The 19,426-nt window shown below is 26.5% G+C and overlaps 1 protein-coding gene across 1 annotated transcript in view; it reads right to left on the bottom strand.

Annotated features, from left to right (window-relative positions):
• Positions 1-13,276, bottom strand: part of LOC100200787 (PHD finger protein 10) — a 32,211-nt gene extending 18,935 nt beyond the window's left edge. The window contains exons 1-7 of the mRNA XM_065798983.1: positions 12,974-13,276; positions 12,779-12,862; positions 12,546-12,613; positions 9,085-9,150; positions 8,882-9,004; positions 7,460-7,566; positions 4,641-4,725 (exon numbers count right to left, since the gene is read on the bottom strand). Of these exons, the coding sequence (XP_065655055.1) occupies positions 4,641-4,725; positions 7,460-7,566; positions 8,882-9,004; positions 9,085-9,150; positions 12,546-12,613; positions 12,779-12,862; positions 12,974-13,190 (750 nt within the window). The 5' untranslated portion in view covers positions 13,191-13,276. The remainder of the gene's footprint in view (positions 1-4,640; positions 4,726-7,459; positions 7,567-8,881; positions 9,005-9,084; positions 9,151-12,545; positions 12,614-12,778; positions 12,863-12,973) is intronic.
• Between the last annotated feature and the right edge of the window lie 6,150 nt (positions 13,277-19,426).

The raw sequence follows: 19,426 nt of genomic DNA, 5'->3' as shown, positions 1-19,426 counted from the left end.
TTGATACAATGAAGCTAATTGAATTATTTATTTACTTCAATTGAAGTAAAAAAAGTAATTCAAAGTAAGATCCAGCAGATGATATCAAGTACTCGCAAAAGTATAAGCTTAACTATATTTAATATTATTTAAGCATCAATAAATAAAATAATAAGGTCATAAAATATTATTTAAAAGCCAAATAAAAAATGCTGATATTTCTTTTACATTTTTTATTTGATGTTTAAATACAAAGCTAATACTTTTGCGAGTACTTGATATCATCTGCTGGTACTTGATATTATCTTACTTTTTTTAAGTTGTTATCCATTTTTTACAAAAAAAGTAAGATGATATCAAGTACTTTGCTAGTACTTGATATCATCTTACTTTTTTTTAAGCTGCTATCCATTTTTTACAAAAAATCTTTTTTCTCTGAAGCTGATTTCGTGCTTTTCAATAATTTTTTTTATAATTGACCGATAACTTTCAATAACTTTGTATTATTTCGTATGCATATCTGTATTCAAAGTTTTACAAGTGATGCATGGTGTTCTTTAAAAACCACAGAAGCAGATTGCTTGCCATATAGGGAACTTGGGAGAAAATTACTTAGTTTGAATATACTTGAATTTTTCAGCAACATATCTACTTTTTGACTGATAAAAACATTCTGGTCTGGCAATTGTGAAAATTTCTTTTTCCAATTGGTTTCATTGTCTTCAATTATGCCCAAGTTTTTTTGGTTTTAAAGTCTTTTGTTTTGGATTGCTTTAATTTCTCTATTGTTGTTTTGGAGTTTTCTTTTTATGATATGTTTTATATTCTTAAAGTTTAAGAACTTTTCCTATCAAAGCTTGGCTGCACTTAAATTTTCTCACAAGATCTCTCTGCAAGGATTTGCCTTTATGTAGCAAATTATTAATTTTGCTTTATATTTATCTTTAAATCCTTTCTTTTTTTCCACTTGCAGCGCCACTTTCAATAAATTGAGTCTGTTTATATTGCCATAAAATAAATCCAACTTAGGATTGAGAAATGATCAATTTTGAAATATTAACTTGTGACAATAAAGCATTTTAAAGAACATTTCTAAATTTTCTTTTTGATTTAATATTTGCTTACTTATGTTAATCCAATAACAATGATAACCAATACTTATTACCTTTAGAATCATTGATCCGAGTGAAAAAAAAATTAAAAAAATTTAAAAAAAAATTAAAAAAAATTAAAAAAAGTAGTTTTTGAGTAATTAACAATTAAGGGGCACTGAATATCATCATGTTCAACCAATAATATTATGAATATCATCATGTCCAACTAATAATGCTCTCATTTCATATGAAAGTAGTTTTAAAGTAATAATTCAAACCAAAATGTAATAAATATGTAATAAAAAAAAATTAAAAAAATGTAACTAATATTATCAATTCAAAAATAAACTTCAATGGTTGAAAAATGCTTCTTGACTAAAAGTTCATTTATTGGATTAATTCAAAATATTAAAGTTATCAAAAGATATGTATGTCATGAAAATAAAATAGACAAAAAATTATTAATGCAAAAATATTATAACAATTAATTTTGAAATTAAAATTACAGTTAAAGCTATTAAAAAATATTTTATATTATATTTTGAATAGATATGATAAATATTATATTTGAGCTCATGTTATATTGGGTTGAGGAATAATTCATGAGCATTTTTTTCAAATTTAAAAATGCACGCAGAAAAAAAATGCATTGGCAAAATGTTTTATGTTGTTTGAAAGAGAATGTTTTGCTCTACAAGATAGTGTGTTTTGATTTGCTAGTTTTTTTTATTTTTGTGTATTTTCAGATCATTAAAATGGAATGTCAAGTGGACAAAACTGAGCATTTACGACACCATTTGCATTTTGCACTTAATCGAGGTGTTAAGGCCGCCGAAGCTGCTCGTGAGATTTGTGCTGTGTATGGAGAAGGAGCAATGCCTGAAAGTACCTCCCGCCATTGGTTTTCGCGCTTCAAAAATGGGAATTTTGACCTCAAGGACGGATCACACACCGGTCGACCAATTGAGTTCGACGAAGAGTGATTGAATCAACTTCTTCACGAAAATCCACGTCAAACGACCAGAGAATTGGCGGAGCAGATGGATTGTGATAAAAAAAACTGTGGTGAACCACCTTCACTCAATGGGCAAGGTTCAGAAACTCGGCGCTTGGGTGCCACACACTTTGAGCGAAAACAACAAAAATCAACGTTCCACAATCGCCGCCGGTTTGCTCGCTCGACATCGCTCAACACATGGTCACAAACAGCATTTTCTTTACCGCATTGTCACTGGCGATGCAAAATGGTGCCTTTACATCAATATGAAGCAGCAAAAAGAATTCTCCATACACAGCACAAATCTCACGAGCAGCTTCGGCGGCCTTAACACCTCGATTAAATGCAAAAAGCAAATGGTGTCGAAAATGCTCAGTTTTGTCCACTTGACATTCCATTTTAATGATCTGAAAATACACAAAAATAAAAAAAACTAACAAATCAAAACACACTATCTTGTAGAGCAAAACATTCTCTTTCAAACAACATAAAACATTTTGCCAATGCATTTTATTTCTGCGTGCATTTTTAAATTTGAAAAAAAACGCTCATGAATTATTCTTCAACCCAATAAAATAGTGTTACCATAAAACCACAAAACAGTGGTCAAACAGCCATCACTAATCTGATTTAAATAACTTTAATTTTTAAATGAGTACATAAAATTGTGCTATTTTTGCTTCATTTATAAAATACTTCTTGCTTAAATTAAAAGATGAAACATGTTTGCAAATGATGAAACTTGTTTGCAAATGATGAAACATGTTTGCAAAAGATGAAACTTGTTTGCAAATGATGAATTTTGCAAATGCTCTTCAATATAAAAAAAAGGTTTAAAAATTCAACAAAAATTATGGTTGAAGTAAAACACAACCATAAAATAAGAAACAGAATGTTAACTGGGGGAAGCTAAAAATTTGAGCAAACAAAACAGTTTTCAAGAAAAATGTTCAAATATGAAATACTATTATTTTTTTTGGCTCAAATAGCAACATTCTGAGTTTTTTACAGGCTGGTCAAAGTTACCCTGAAGGTTTATTGACCACTTAAATAGTACTCATTTAAAAATTTTGAAATAATTTAACAAATTGCAAGTAATTTAATTATATTGCACAACTACAAATTGCACAGTTTATTTATGTAATTTTTGTTCAAGTATAATGCCTCATAAAAATTTATTGAGAAATCAGAAATGAAATTGGAAGAACTATTATCAATTATTGGAAATCTACAGCACCGATTATTTGAAGGAATGTATGCAAGTAATTCATTAAGGTATGTCTACTCATCAAGCCTCAAAAAGGTTTAATATACCGAGAAGTACTATCCATAATAGAATGAACACAAAGCATAAAAAGTGCATTGGTGCATTAACCATATTCACTAATGAAGATGAGGAGCATTTATTTTAGGCTAGAATTATGGTTATTAGGGATTTCCATTACATAAACTTGGTGTCAAAATGTTAGTTGATGATTATTTAAAATAACAAAATTGTACAGTGAAAATAATTTCAAACAATATTCCTGGTGATGATTGGGTCTCAATTTTTATGAAGAGTTTATAATTAACCCATATAATTGCATCAAACATTAAAAAAAACTTGCATTCAAAAAACAAAACATGACACATGAGCTTGAAGAAATTCTACTTTGTAACAATTAAAAATATGATATACCAACTTGCGTGATAACCCTGGAAATAAAAAAAGTTCTTATGAAACATGGAATTAAGTACTCTGAGAGAATAATGAACATTAATAAGATTGGCTTTGAGATTTAATTGAGTTTGCTGTCATGTTATTTGGAAAAAGTGTAAAAGAAATTCTGCTAAAAAGTAAAAAGCGATAAAAAACATCAAACCACACACAATTTTTCAATAAAAATCAATTCACAATAAATCACCCAGCGATTCGCTCTATAAAAATGACAGATTGCAATTACCTAACTATTTTTTTTTTTTGTAATTCACCTCCCCAAGGCCGAGAAGGCCACTACAGATGAGGAGGCTACTTGTGGTTATAAAAGTAACAGCAGAGGCGCTTTCAATGTTTAATATACTCTTCTATGCGTTTAAATCTATTCTATGTAGGTTAAAATCAGAACGTCTCCAAATTGTTTAACAAACTTCTGGTTTCTTAAATTTTTTATAATTAAAACTCTATCATATTGATACTCTTGAATAAAAAATGTTTTCTGTTTTAAAACTTATTGCTATTATCAAATTTACTCATAAATTTATAAATTCATAAACTTACTCATAAATGACATGACATAAATGTCGTGCAATTTATGAGTAAATTTGATAACAGTAATAAGTTTGCTAAAATTGATAAACTTTACATTTTTAAAAACTAAATGAACAAAACAACAAACTGAGAGATAAAATCTTCATTTAATAATATTAACTAAAAGTTTTTTTAAGTGGAGATTTTACCAAAAAATAATGTATGCTGCATTATTGTTGATATCTCCATGATAAAGCAGTAACCATGACATTTTATGGAAGCGTTTTACACTCACAATTTGTATTTTTAAAAGATTATTAAATTAATTTTAATAGAAAATAACCTGATTAGAGCAAATTAAAGTTTTCAAGTCTATAGTGTTAAGCACAGTATTTAGAGGGAAATTTTGTAGTTCATCTGAAGAATATCTAAACAAAATAGATAAAAATTTATAGTTCTAAAAAATACCTTTACAATAAAATAAAACTTTGCATTACAATTTCAATAACATTTTAACTATTATTGTGTATATGTACTTATTTTAATTTTAAAAAATGTAAAAAATATATATTTCTAATGAACTTGCAAACCAATCAAAACTTGACAGAAATCTAATTAAGATTTGACAGAATTCCAATTAATCAAGATTTCAAAGAATTATAACCAATTAAGATTTGAAAGAGTAAATTATATTTAATTTATATTATAAATAATTATATTTCATTTATATTATCAAGGCAGTAATAATTATAAAACTAAATATAAAAATATTTCTGCATTTTTTGAATTATCATTTGAATTAAGTATTAATTTTATTTAAGTATTATAAATGCTAACAAACTGAGTTTGTAGGCATTTATAATACTTAAATAAAAACGATTTTTTATTATGATTATCTTTGTAAGTTTCCAAACTTAATTTTATCTGTTTCTTTTATGTTAAAAAATTTAAAACTATCATATATGTTAGAAAATTGAACTGATTAAACTGTATTTTATTTTCTTATGATATTTTTTTTTAGTGTAAACAAATTTACTACCTGCAGTAGTAATGATACCTGCAGACAAAAATGAAAAAATAAAATATAAATACTAATATAATAATAATAAAAAAATAATAATAAAAGAATAAATACAAAAATGATAGAAAGTAAGAAAATAATCAGAACAGAAAGAGACCATTTAAGCAGTTGGTAATTTGGCAACAAACTTGATAAATGAGTTTTATGTCAGGTCAGTAAAATATATGTCAGACCAGTAAAATATATGCCAGGTCAGTGAAATATATGTCAGTTCAGTAAAATATATGCCAGATCAGTAAAATGTGTCAGGTCAGCAAAATATATGTCAGGTCAATAGTACATTATAGTACAAGATCAAGTAGAAGAGAAAGGTTTGCATTTACCAATATAATTTATTCACCAATGTAAAAACATCAACATTAATGCAGTAATTGCAGAAAAGAACTGAAATTTCTTTTTTAAGTTGTCTATAATTTCAGAACATTTCTCCTCAGAGTCTTGTTTTCCAGCCTGCTGAAAAGCGGTATCTATTATCCTTACTTTCAAAAATTCTGGAGAGTGATCTAACTCATCTAACTATCGTTCCATTAGTCTTATTACTATCATAAGCAAAGTTTTTGAGTCTTTAATTAACAAACACTTAATCTCTCATCTTGAATCTAATAACTTGTGTTCTGATCATCAATATGGATTTCGATATTCTCGATCTGCTGCTGATTTGTTAATACTAATAACTGATAGATTTTATCATGCATTAGATAGATGTGGAGAGGTTAGGGCTATCACTCACAACATTTTCTAAGCATTTGATAATATTTGGCGTGCTGGTCTTTTCCATAAGCTCTTTTCTTACGGTTATCAGGTAACATATATATAAAATTATTGAATCCTTCTTTACCATTTGTAGTAAAAAATTTGTTCTAAATGAACAGCACTTTTCTTCATTTGCTGTAACTCAGGGATTCCTCAAAACTCTATTCTTGGCCTGATACTATTTTTAATTTGACTGAGTCAATTTATTCATTACTTTGCTTTAGTTGGACCTGCTCTTGCAGCCAACCTTAAACCATTTTTACATGGTCCTAATGTTGCATCTCTTTCTCTTTTCTATAAATACTATAATGCCGCTGCTCAAAAGAGCTAGTGTCTCTTGTGTCATTTACTAAAATTCATTCTGGTATTACTCATCATTCAATTAAGTCTTATCCTTTTACTGTGACTGCTCCTAAGTGCTCCAAAAATTCTTATTTGTTTAGTTTTTTTCCTCGAATGCTAGTTCTTTGAAATCTGCTCCCTTTATCTAGTTTTCCTGATTCCTATAACTTGCAATCATTTAAGTTGTCTATTGATCTTTATCTTGCTTCTTGCAATCGTTATCTTGCTTCTTAAACTTCATCTTTTCTCTTCCAGTAACTTCCAACTATAATGGTAGTTGCTTGAAGTCTTGTTGGAAGTGAAAAAAATTGTTTTAAAAAAAATAAAAGTTAAAATTCGCAAGCCACTATGCATTACAGTGAAACTATGCGATACAGTGAAACTATACTAGACAGTGACAGTATTACACTATTACAAGATACAGTTGCAGAGACAAAATACTATGAGACTATAATACTATAATTTGAAAGGAAAGATTTATTAATTTTGAAAACTTTTCTAAGTACACCAGATGTGGAAAGCTCATATACAAGATCAGCACCCCTAAATATATCAGTTTTAGGAACAACAAATATCATTTTACAGCATGCAGGAAAGCAAGATATATTTAATCACTTGTTATATATTTTAGAGAGTAACGTAAAAAGTTCTGAAGAACTTTTGATAAAAATTTCAAAATTTCTTCAGAACATTTTACATTGACCATCACAGGAGTTAAATAATAGAGGAAATAATAGAGTAAAGACTATTTTGTTGATATATAATAATCAAGACTCTTTGCATAGAACTCCATTTACTTGGGAGAGAGAGAATCTTCACAAAGGTTGGGTATCAATATCAAGATGAAAACATCCAATTTAAACTAGTCTGAATTAATGTAGAAAAAGTAAAACAGTTAAAGTAGAAAATTCTTGCGCACACATCCTTGCACCCTCTTCCTACTTTAGGACTACATAAAAAAAGCTCTGATTATCTTAACTGCTTACCTTTTGAAGTAATCTTGAAACTGACCGGGCAATATTGCAACTGGATATTTTGAAACACAATAAGTTTTATCAGGAGCAGACTTTTTTTTTTGAGGATGATGTATTATCTACCAAAAAAATATATACATTTATATTTATATATAGACATGTATATATTTATATATATTATATATATATATATATATATATATATATATATATATATATATATATATATATATATATATATATATATATACATATATATATATATCTACTATAGCATAATTATGTGAGCACTTGCTCACTTCTTTTGCTTATCTAAAACGATATGGCTTTTTTAGAAAAAGAAGAAGAAAACGAAGAATAATTAATGCAAAGATTGCTGCCCCATCCAAACTCTCATTCGATGTAGCAGCACCCCACTAGGAGTCAAGCTATTTGTCTGTCAATGTATGTACTGAAACCAACGGCAGCAGGCTATTTCAATATGACGTTACACTGCTCACCTAAATCAGCAGTATAATATATATATATATATATATATATATATATATATATATATATATATATATATATATATATATATATATATATATATATATATCTGTGTGTGTGTGTGTGTGTTGTGTGTGTGTGTGTGTGTGTAAAGAGGGTTAATATTAAAAACAGCGGTTGAATCCAGTTGCTGTTCATTAACTTGATATTTTATCATTGTTCATTTGGCTGTTAGAGTTAAAGAGCTGATAATCCATCGTCCAATTGTCAGGAGATCTACTTTTATCCACTTGGCTGGTGATTTACTATAATTTTCTAACGTTTATTTATTCATTGAAACTAAAAACTTTTAAAAGTATTCTTGTTAAATTTTTTTCTACAAGAAGAATGAAATTATTAAGATATTTATTATAAGTTTTAGTTTGTCAAAAAAAAAAAAAAAAAAAGACAAATAAATATATATATATATATATATATATATATATATATATATATATATATATATATATATATATATATATATATATATAGATAGATAGATATATATATATATATATATATATATATATATATATATATATATATATATATATATATATATATATATATATATAGATAGATAGATAGATAGATAGATAGATAGATAGATAGATATTAGAGAACTTGGAGAATAAAAGTTTAGAATTAAAGAAATTTTTTTGGATTTTTATCTGATAGTTGCTTGAGTTTTGAAAAATTGATTTATTATTAGTAAAATATTAGTTACACATTTTATACACAATATATTTAATTAGTTTTATTTATTTCAAATATTTAAACCAATAAATAAAATAAAAATAGGTAAAACATTTAGAAAGGGGAAAAAAAACTTCACATAAATAACCTTATATATATTTAAGCTTTTCCTTTACTTGGTGAAAAAAGGTGAATTTCAATTATAATAACCTGTGTTTGCAGATCAAAGTACGCACATCTCTCATCTTTACGTTTAGCATTTAACTGTGAGTTATATTCTGATGTAAATTTTATTGCTCTTTTTATAGAAGTTTTTACTTGCGTTGTTTGAGTCTATAAAGCAAAATTTTTTCATGTTTTATTTAAAAAAAAATGCATTCATTAATATTAAAAAAATTGAAAAACTAACATACCCTTTGTTTTTCTTGATGAAGAACAAGCTTCACAATTTCACAATGATGACTTGTGCACAAGTATTCCTAAAAACTAAGACTACTAAATATGAAGAAATTAAATTTGTTGATAAAAATTATATATTTTATAAATATATATATATATATATATACATATATATATACATATATATATATATATATATATATATATATATATATATATATATATATATATATATATATATATATATATATATATATATATATATATATTTATAATTATTTTATTATGTATGTCAAGTTTTTACTAATTATCTGAGCACAGTACCAGAAATGAATTTTCTTTAACTGGATTCCTAACTTAGAGTTTGGGTTCAACTTAATGTACACAGCACAATAAAAAAAAATATGTTTAACTTTACGTTATTGCAAAATATTTAAAAAATATAAACATTAAGTTAGCAAAAATTCAAACTAATTGAGACTTGTTTAAATACAACAATATACAAATATTGATATTAATATATTTATTTGATAAGTAATTTAATGTAAACAACTGCGAAAAAAAAATTAATTAACAAGAGTTGATTACTATTGATTTATAAAACTATAATAATTATAATTATTATAATAATTATATATTATTATAATTACTATTAAATATATATTAAATATATATAATATTAAGTGTATAATTAAATAATTATATACATTTATAAATTAAATTTACTTCCAACAAGGTTGCAAGCAACCACTATTAAGTTATGAGTTACTCTAAAATAAAGGATAGATTAAAAAGACTGAATAATAAAAGTTTTGCAAGTAAAATTAAAAGCATTGACCATGATTAGAGAAACAGCATAAAAGAGGAAGGCTAAAGTGCGATGATTATATGATGATGATGATGCCAATAATGATGATGATCATGATCATGATGATGATGATCATGAACATGATGATGGTGATAATGGTAATTGATGATTATGACAATTATATTGATCATAATGTTTATATATGCATATATATACAAAATATAATATGAATTTTGAATTGAAAAATATACTTTAGGATGTATAAATGTTTATGCAGCCCCGGTCACAAACCCGGTCCTAGCTATATTTTATCAAACCCAGCATCGACCCTGATCAAATATCAACCCTGGTACTTAATAAGTTGAGGAAAACTGAAAAACAATTATAATTTGTATTTACTTACTTGTTAACAAATTTACAAAGGTTTTTACTATTTTTTAGTTTCATCTGCAACTGATTTTAGATAATTAAATTTTTATTGAAACTTTTTTTCTTTACAATCAGATTTTCAGACATCAACCTTAAAGATAACTAAAAAGATTATTATCCAAAGTTCTTTTTTCCAAATATTTTAGGCTCTTCGTACTTTCTTACCTCAAAATTTTACACATTAGGCTTTTTGAATTAAATTATTTATAAATTAATTATTGAAAAAATATATACATTTTTAATAACATTGTTTATTTTAATATTTAATTTAATACTCTAACAACGATTTTAATCAATGTACATTCCTTTAATGCTTTTTCTACTTTTTAATTATTTTCTTACTCTTAGGTTCTCTTTCTAGTAGGGGGATCCAAAGTTAACTTTTTCTGGACTTTCTGTGGTTTAACCACTTTTTCTTAATTAATTTTTTATGCTGATTTTGAATTACTTAATACATTTTTTTTCATTATAAATATTTAGCCTTCTACTTCAATTTCGATAAAAATTATTATTTTGACAAAACAATCAATTGTTTCATTATTATTATCAAAGTAGAATCCATGGTAAATATTTTTTTTTTCGTTTTATCAATAAAATAAGTAATCATTTTGGGTAGTTATAAATACAACAAAAATTTAGGCATTATACCGGAAATTAGTCAATATAAGGAACAATTTGTAACAATTACTAGCAAAAATTCAAAATAACTTCATAGCAGCCGTGGAGCAGTGATTGGAGTTCTTTCTTAGAATTAAGAGGTCTGAGGTTCAATGACGGCTCTGAATAGATAAGTGACACTGGTAAACTTTGTGATAAGATCCTTAGTTCTTCTTGGAGCACCTTAACAAATTTAAAAAAAAGTCATTGTAAGTGATTGTGCATTGTTGTGAGGACTTTTTAAGTAGAAATTAGTAACTTATTCTTCAGTAGACACAAGACGCCATTTTTTTGTATTTTTATTAGCAATTATGATTTTAAATAAAGTGGATCTTCGCTGCAATGATCTAAAATAAACATCCCATTTATGAACCCTTTTTGACATTTACCAGGTCTTTTTCTTTTTCAATATATTTATTGACATCTGATTTGAAAATGAATGAGCTTGAATTCCTTATGGACGCCTAATGTGAAGCTTACAGTTCTTTTTTTGCTAACCCACTCTGTCTCAGTTGTTTCTGTCACTGGTTCCAACTGTATTTTATATTTTAAAATTTTTTAACAATGAGACACATTTCCGAAAATATTTTTAAGTTACCTGAATTATGATTTTACAATGTTTAGGATATTTAAGTATATTACCACAAGAAATTTTTGTAGTCAACGGTATTTCCGACGTCGATTGCAATGAGTGCCACGCTGACGCCTTATTTCAATGCTATTTGTAATTTTTTTATAAATTGCAATAACCAGATTAAAAACACAATACATCAGTTATTCCATTATTGTATCTTTTTCCAAACCTATAATACTTTCTTATTTCCAGTTAAAGCTAAATTTTAATAGCTAAATTCTAAAAAAATTGATTGCTAAACTTTACAAAACTATATTTGCAAGAATGATACAATCATCTAAGTTTTTTGATGAGTATATAAGAACTGCTTATATGACTACTGAGCATTCAATCTTATTTAATGAAAATTTCTAAAAGATTATTTATTGCTTAACTTTGTTAAAGACAAGTATTAAAACAACCCCGAGTAAAGGTATCTTTGCATGATAAAATTTGTCAACTACTGGGAGATTTCTAATGAAGTTTATTCATTTTGATTTATTTGTTTAATTGTTTATGATTTATTTATTTATTAGTTTGTTCCTTCCTGTTGCAATATTTTTTCAATTGTAATTATTTTTATCTAAATTTAATTTACAAAGTTAATAGCAAAGTATTTTCTAGCGAAGTAAATCAAAAGCAAATTTTTACTCAAGATAAGACTTATTTTTGTTTAAACTCAACTTTTATTCATTTTAATTCAAAGTAATCTAATCAAATTTTAAATTGCATAAATTTTAACATTACAAGCAAAGAATATCCTGCAAAGATTTCTAGTTTTTAAGTTCTTTAATATTTTTAAAATGTTAAAAATAGAATTGGAAGGTCAACCACAAAAAATTAGCAAAAACTGAATTGTATTTTAAACTTTTCTAAAAAAATTAACTAGGAATATCATACATTCTACTCTTATAGCCTTTTATTTTTATACTTCAAACTACTTTTAAGTTTACTTTTTATTTGTATACCTTAAATTTTTCTGGAAATTGTTCAACCATAAGATCACAAACATCTTCTAATAAAACTGATCGAGAATCTAAATAAAAAATTGATCATACTTACAGACATAAGTCTGTTAAATCTGTAATTAAATTAAGTAAAAATTTTAATTTGAAATCAAATGTTTCAATACGAAACTCCAAAAACCATGTTATATCATTACTTATACATTTTTAATAACAAAAAAACAAAAAAAACTTACTTTTGTCAATGTGAATTGACTTGAACTTTCTGTCATTTAATAAATATTCAATTTCACTTTCCGAAAGTTCCCATTTTTTTAAATCTAAAAGTTACATCTTTTTTTTAATAAAAATAAATTTATCAAAGTTATTTTTATTAAAATAATCAACAGTAGCACATTAAGAACATCTACACTCACAAATTTAAATTGTACCGTTTAGTCTAGTATCATTAGGATGAAGATGAAGATAGATGATTAAACTCTGGTATAAGATTTTAAACTGACCACTGTTTGATTTTGGCCATTTATACTCCTGCAAATAAATGTCAGATGACACATGAGAAAAATCCTCCTGACTTAAAGGAATCCTGGTACCTTGCTTTAAGAGAACAGCTAAGGGAATCTCATTGTCATCACTATCATTACTCATTTTACCACTATTAAGTTACAATAGTCTTCATTAAAATTTAGTTACAATACTCTTTATTAAAATTCAGTAATAAATAGTCTAAATAAAATAAAAATTAATTTAAAACATCAAAGTGCATTTAAAGTTGTACATATATATAAACTACTTACTTTTTCAGTAATATTATAGATAAATTGTGTTTTATATTCTGTGCTATATACATACACATTTAATATGTATTTATTTAATTCTACTATTTTTATCACATATGTTAATATTAAAAAGGGTTTTTTCTAGATCCTAAACATTTTTAAAGATTCTTTCAAATTTGTTAAACTGAAGTTTTACTGACTATACTGAACTGAAGTTTCACTGACTGTACTAAACTGAAGTTTAAGCTGCTACCATTTAACTTGATATTATTAAAGATGGTAACAGATACATAACTTTTTCAAACATTGTTACATATTTTTATGGTTAGAAACAAGAGGCGTAATAATAAACATTTTATTACATTTAATGACATACTATACGTTAATGACACTATTTGACATACTATGCTTAGGGCAACCAGATGCTAAACCAAGATTACCATCTTAAAAATAGTACCCTGTCCTGCATCAAAAAAAAAAGACACTTTAGGACTGGTAATTGTTCTAATGTATATTGCATTTTATTATATCAGGCTATATATATTAAAATTACTATATTGAGTTAACCAGATCAGAGAATTTTAGGTTAATAAGTCAAAAAATGCATTTTATTAAAGCTTAACACTGCGCTTTCAAGATTCAAGTACTCTAGATAGTTTAATCTGATGTAAATGTACCAGTAATTGACCTTTTAAGAGAAAAAGCATGACTGCCATATCTTCAAGATTGTTTGTTAATTATATAGTCTTAATTGTTCAAATAACTTTTTATACTATCTTTTAGCATAATGTTAAGCAATATTTTACAAAGCTCTACTTTTCATGCTTTTGCAACTTTTTTTTTAAAGCATGACTTTATGTTAAAAATTAACTGTTTTAAAATAAATTTTTTTAGTATTTGATCATCTTTTGCTTTAGTAGTTGACTAAATGTTCAATAAGAAAAAAATGAAAGCATCGATGTTTTTTTTTATTTTAGTGAATTATCTGGCAACCAATAAGAAGTTCCACTTTTAACCATTGTGGCTATCTCATAGTTATGAGCCACAGCTTGCACTATTTTTCCTGGAAAATGGCTCCCTTCATACTCTACAATTACAAAGTCATCCTTTTTCAAAGTAATTGTATTTTGATCTGAAGAACTTTTATACCAGTCGCAATTTTCACCATTGCTAAACTTAGTAACACAAATAGATGAGCGTATAGCTTTTATAGCCTTATAGTTAGCTATGTTATGTTACATAAAGTAGTAAAAAAAAAACTGATAATCTTATTTTGAAATCTATAAATCTTATAAATTGATAAAGCTAATAATCCCAAGCGTATACAATACAAAAGATAAATTGTGTTTTTTAGTGACTTGGCTTTCTCAGCCAATTAAACTACTTTCTCAAAGCAGAGGTTAGACCCTAACCTTTGCTTTGAGAAACTAATTTAATAGACTGAGAAAGCCAAGTGTTTTGTTCTCATGTTACTGAAACTACTAGCTATTAAATTTGTTTTCAAATTATTTCCGTTTCCATTCAACCCTAACTTAGGGTTGAATGGAAATGGAAATAATTTGAAAACAAATTTAATAGCTAGTAGTTTCAGTAAAATGAGACAAATACTTATTAGCCTTTTCTTAAACAACCTAATTACCACATATAAGTCAGGGTTTAGATTTTTTAATAATTTATTTTTTTATAATTTAAGATGTTTTAACCAACTGTTCAACTAACCGCGTAATTTAATTACGGTAAATAGACGCAACGTCAATATGAACAAAAAGTTAACGGAACCGAGGAATCTTTTTTAACTAAGTAAATTAACTAAATAAAGTAAACTTTTTGTTGTTATTATTATTATCATTTTTATTATTATTGTTATTATAAATACTTCTTTTTATATAATTTTATATTGTAACGAGAATACTAATTGCGTACGAGAACTAAGTTGTAGAGAAATACGTTTTTGGTTGTATCATAGTGGGCACGGGATCTATATAAAGACGGCTTTTGAACGTTCATAAGACGTTTAAAACATTCAAAAGACTTTTAAAAAATTCTTTTTTACTACTAATTGTACCCTACTAATTGTACCAACTGGGATTTTATAATGTTCGTCATTTAAAATGAGCTGGGGTGGCTGAATAAGCGCGAGTTTCATAAGTGCGAACTATCATAGGTGCGAAGCGTTGCAAAAACATAAGTTCGAACTGGCATACAGTGTCTCAAAAAATTATCCGACCAAACATTTTTTTTTAAATATTTTTCCAAAAAAAAGTGCTGTATTTTCATAAATTTAGATTTTTTTTGGTAAACTCAATATTAATAAAAATAAAACAACATGTTTTTAAATAGACTTTATTTATTTTAATGTAAAATATAAATCACAAAATTTTTAGTCTTAAAATAAAGGAACTTATGTTGTTTTTTTATTGTCAAAAAAATATTCGACCAAACACATTATTTGATTCAAAATTAATTATTTTATAACAAAACAACTATTTTAATACTTTGTTGGGCCTCCCTTTGCTTGGATTACAGCTTCTAGACGTCTAGACATTGATTAGACTAAAAATTTTGTTTGTACCAGTTGAATCTTTTTGCAGGCTTCTACAATTGCAACTTTGAGGTTATCTTTTTTGGAAAATAATCAATCTCCAATTTTTCAATCTAAAATTTCCTACAAATGTTCAATGGGATTAAGGTCCAGTATTGTGCGGACCATTCCAAGACTTTAACATTATTTTCAGAAAACCACTCCTTGGTTTTAGTGGCACTATGCATGGGATCATTATCTTGCTGATATATAAATCCCAGATCCTAGCCGAAGTTTTCGAGCAAATGACTTCAAATTTTACTTTAATATGTTTCTGTATTGCACCTTATCTAGTATAGTATCAATAAATTGGAGTGTTCCGATACCCTTCCAAACCATTGAACCCCATACCATCACGTTACCGCCACTATTATTGAGAGTTCCTCTCGCACAGCCTATTTTGTAGTCCTCTCCGGCTTTTCTCCAAACTTTTTGGGCTCCATCAGATGACTTTAACTTAAATTTCGATTCGTCGCCTCACAGGATTTTTTTCCTGAAGATTAACGGCATGTTTTTAAACTTGTTAGCAAACTCCAATCTTCTTTTCATGTGTTTCTTACTCAAATATGGTTTGTTACACACAAGTCGAAATATTTTTTTGAAAATTTTTATTACAGTAAAGCTGGAGAAGCCTACAAATTAGGCTGTGTGAGAGATACTCTCAATTATGGTGGCGGTAACGTGATGGTATGGGGTTCAATGGTTTGGAAGGGTATCGGAACACTCCAATTTATTGATACTATACTAGATAAGGTGCAATACAGAAACATATTAAAGTAAAATTTGAAGTCATCTGCTCGAAAACTTCGGCTAGGATCTGGGATTTATATATCAGCAAGATAATGATCCCATGCATAGTGCCACTAAAACCAAGGAGTGGTTTTCTGAAAATAATGTTAAAGTCTTGGAATGGTCCGCACAATACTGGACCTTAATCCCATTGAACATTTGTGGGAAATTTTAGATTGAAAAATTGGAGATTGGTTATTTTCCAAAAAAGATAACCTCAAAGTTTCAATTGTAGAAGCCTGCAAAAAGATTCAACTGGTACAAACAAAATTTTTAGTCTAATCAATGTCTAGACGTCTAGAAGCTTTAATCCAAGCAAAGGGAGGCCCAACAAAGTATTAAAATAGTTGTTTTGTTATAAATTAATTAATTTTGAATCAAATAATGTGTTTGGTCGAATTATTTTTTGACAATAAAAAAACAACATAAGTTCCTTTATTTTAAGACTAAAAATTTTGTGATTTATATTTTACATTAAAATAAATAAAGTCTATTTAAAAACATGTTGTTTTATTTTTATTAATATTGAGTTTACCAAAAAAAATCTAAATTTATGAAAATACAGCACTTTTTTTTGGAAAAATATTTAAAAAAAAATGTTTGGTCGGATAATTTTTTGAGACACTGTATGTTCGAATTGGCATATTTGCGCCAAAAGAATTTGCAAACATTGGCATAAATGCGTATGGGCATAAGTACGCCGAATAAAATTGCAAACATTAATATAAGTGTAAATTGCCATTTCGCACTTATGCCAATTCGTACTTATGCCAATGTTTGCAAATTTATTTGGCACACTTATGCCAATTCGCACTTATGCCAGTTCGCACTAAGTGCAGTTATGCCAGTTTTTGCAACTGCTTTGCACTAATGCCAGTTCGCACTTATGAAATTCGCGCCTATTCAGTTGTTCCAATAAGCTTTTTACAAAATAAAAATAAAAAGCATAAAAATTTCGACCGGAGCTGGTAGAAGATAAGATCTTATTATAAATCCCCGTTGTATATAATTTTATTTTTTTACTTATATCTTGAACTAATTGACTCAGTAAAAAAACCATTGCAGGCAAAAAACAATTTTGTCTTGAATTACACAAATTGCAAGGGATTTTTTTATTTTTTGGTTTTTAAAAAATTCTTGCTCGCTTTATACAATAATATATAATAAAATATACAAACATGTGAATAAATTGCGAATACATATAAATAAAGCTCAAATACTGCAGGTGACAGTAAAATAGATACTATAAGTATACAAATATACATGGTAATACAAAAATATTCACTTAGCCTTCCAAATATATAATTGTTGAGCACTATTTTTATGTTCCATAGTAGATGACACCTAGTTTGACTATTCTCTTAAAATTAAACCTACAATAGGAAAAACAAATATGTAAATTCAAATTAGTTGAAATAAGAAGGAAGTTTTATTAAAAGATTAAGTTGGAAAACTTATTTCTTTTAAAAACGAACAAAACGAAAAACTAAACAAAAATTACAGTTTTGAATCAAAACTAACTAACTCTCTCTCAACGTACCGAGTTTAACAATTTTGAAAATAACTTTCAAAATTTAGTAAATTATATTAAATTTAGAAACACAAACAATCAATTTCAAAAAAAATTAACAAAAGATGTTCTTAAAATTATAACCAGCAAATATGTTTGTGTATTTGCTGATAAAACCAATAATTTATACAAAATGTCTGCAAAATATTATGACGAATTGATAAACAAAAATGTTGTAAAAAACCTATAAAAAAAAAAGCACCAGATATTTTAGAAAAATCAGTCAACTTAGAAGCCAACGAAATTGCCTCAAAATTAAATTTCAATAATCAAATGGAACCCATGGAAAAACCATTAGCATATAATAATTTGAAAGACCACAGAGGAAATTAAAATCAAAACCAACATGTCATCTCATATACCTAGCAAAGAGCAAAATTGGAATAATAACCGTAAATAAGATAAGTAAGGACAGTTTTTAAGATTTTTCTAGCACCACTGACTAAGATATGGTTTTGAGATTGCAACATTTAATAGCACTAAGGAAGGCCATACATTGCTCCTATAAAATTATGCATTTTTTTAATGGTAAATTAATGACTAACCTTATTATAATTAATTTTTCTATCTGTCCCTTTTTGCCTCATATTTGAGATGAATAGAGATACTCACTGTTTTAAACGTTTGTCTCTATTCTACCTCTGATAGGGTTTTAATAGGAACACTGTTAAAGAATTTTTTAAATATGTGTACGTACACACTGGTTTCATTGAACTCTAAATAGGATTCACATTAGACACACAATTAGACAAAACCTGCGTTTAATATAAAACAACAAACTATTACAAGGGTTTTTATTACAACAGTTATTATAAGGTGTAGTTCTGACATCAAAATTACAGATTTTCAGGATATTATATAACTATGTAAAACATAAATGGGGCACAGTGGCACAATTTAATATGAATACATATTAAAACGCATATTAAATATATATATATATATAAATATATATATATATATATATAAATAAATATATATATATATATATATATATATATATATATATATATATATATATATATATATATATATATATATATATATATATATATATATTCACTTAAATTTTTTGTTCAGAAACGTCAGGAAAAACTCTTAAAACCTGAAAGTTAAAAGTAATTTTCGTCGTATTAGCTTTTACGTCGCTAATTTTTTTTTTTTT

The sequence above is a fragment of the Hydra vulgaris genome, chromosome 06, assembly GCF_038396675.1.
Source record: "Hydra vulgaris chromosome 06, alternate assembly HydraT2T_AEP".
In the NCBI taxonomy this organism is placed as follows: domain Eukaryota; kingdom Metazoa; phylum Cnidaria; class Hydrozoa; order Anthoathecata; family Hydridae; genus Hydra; species Hydra vulgaris.
This window is presented reverse-complemented; position numbering and strand designations above follow the sequence as displayed.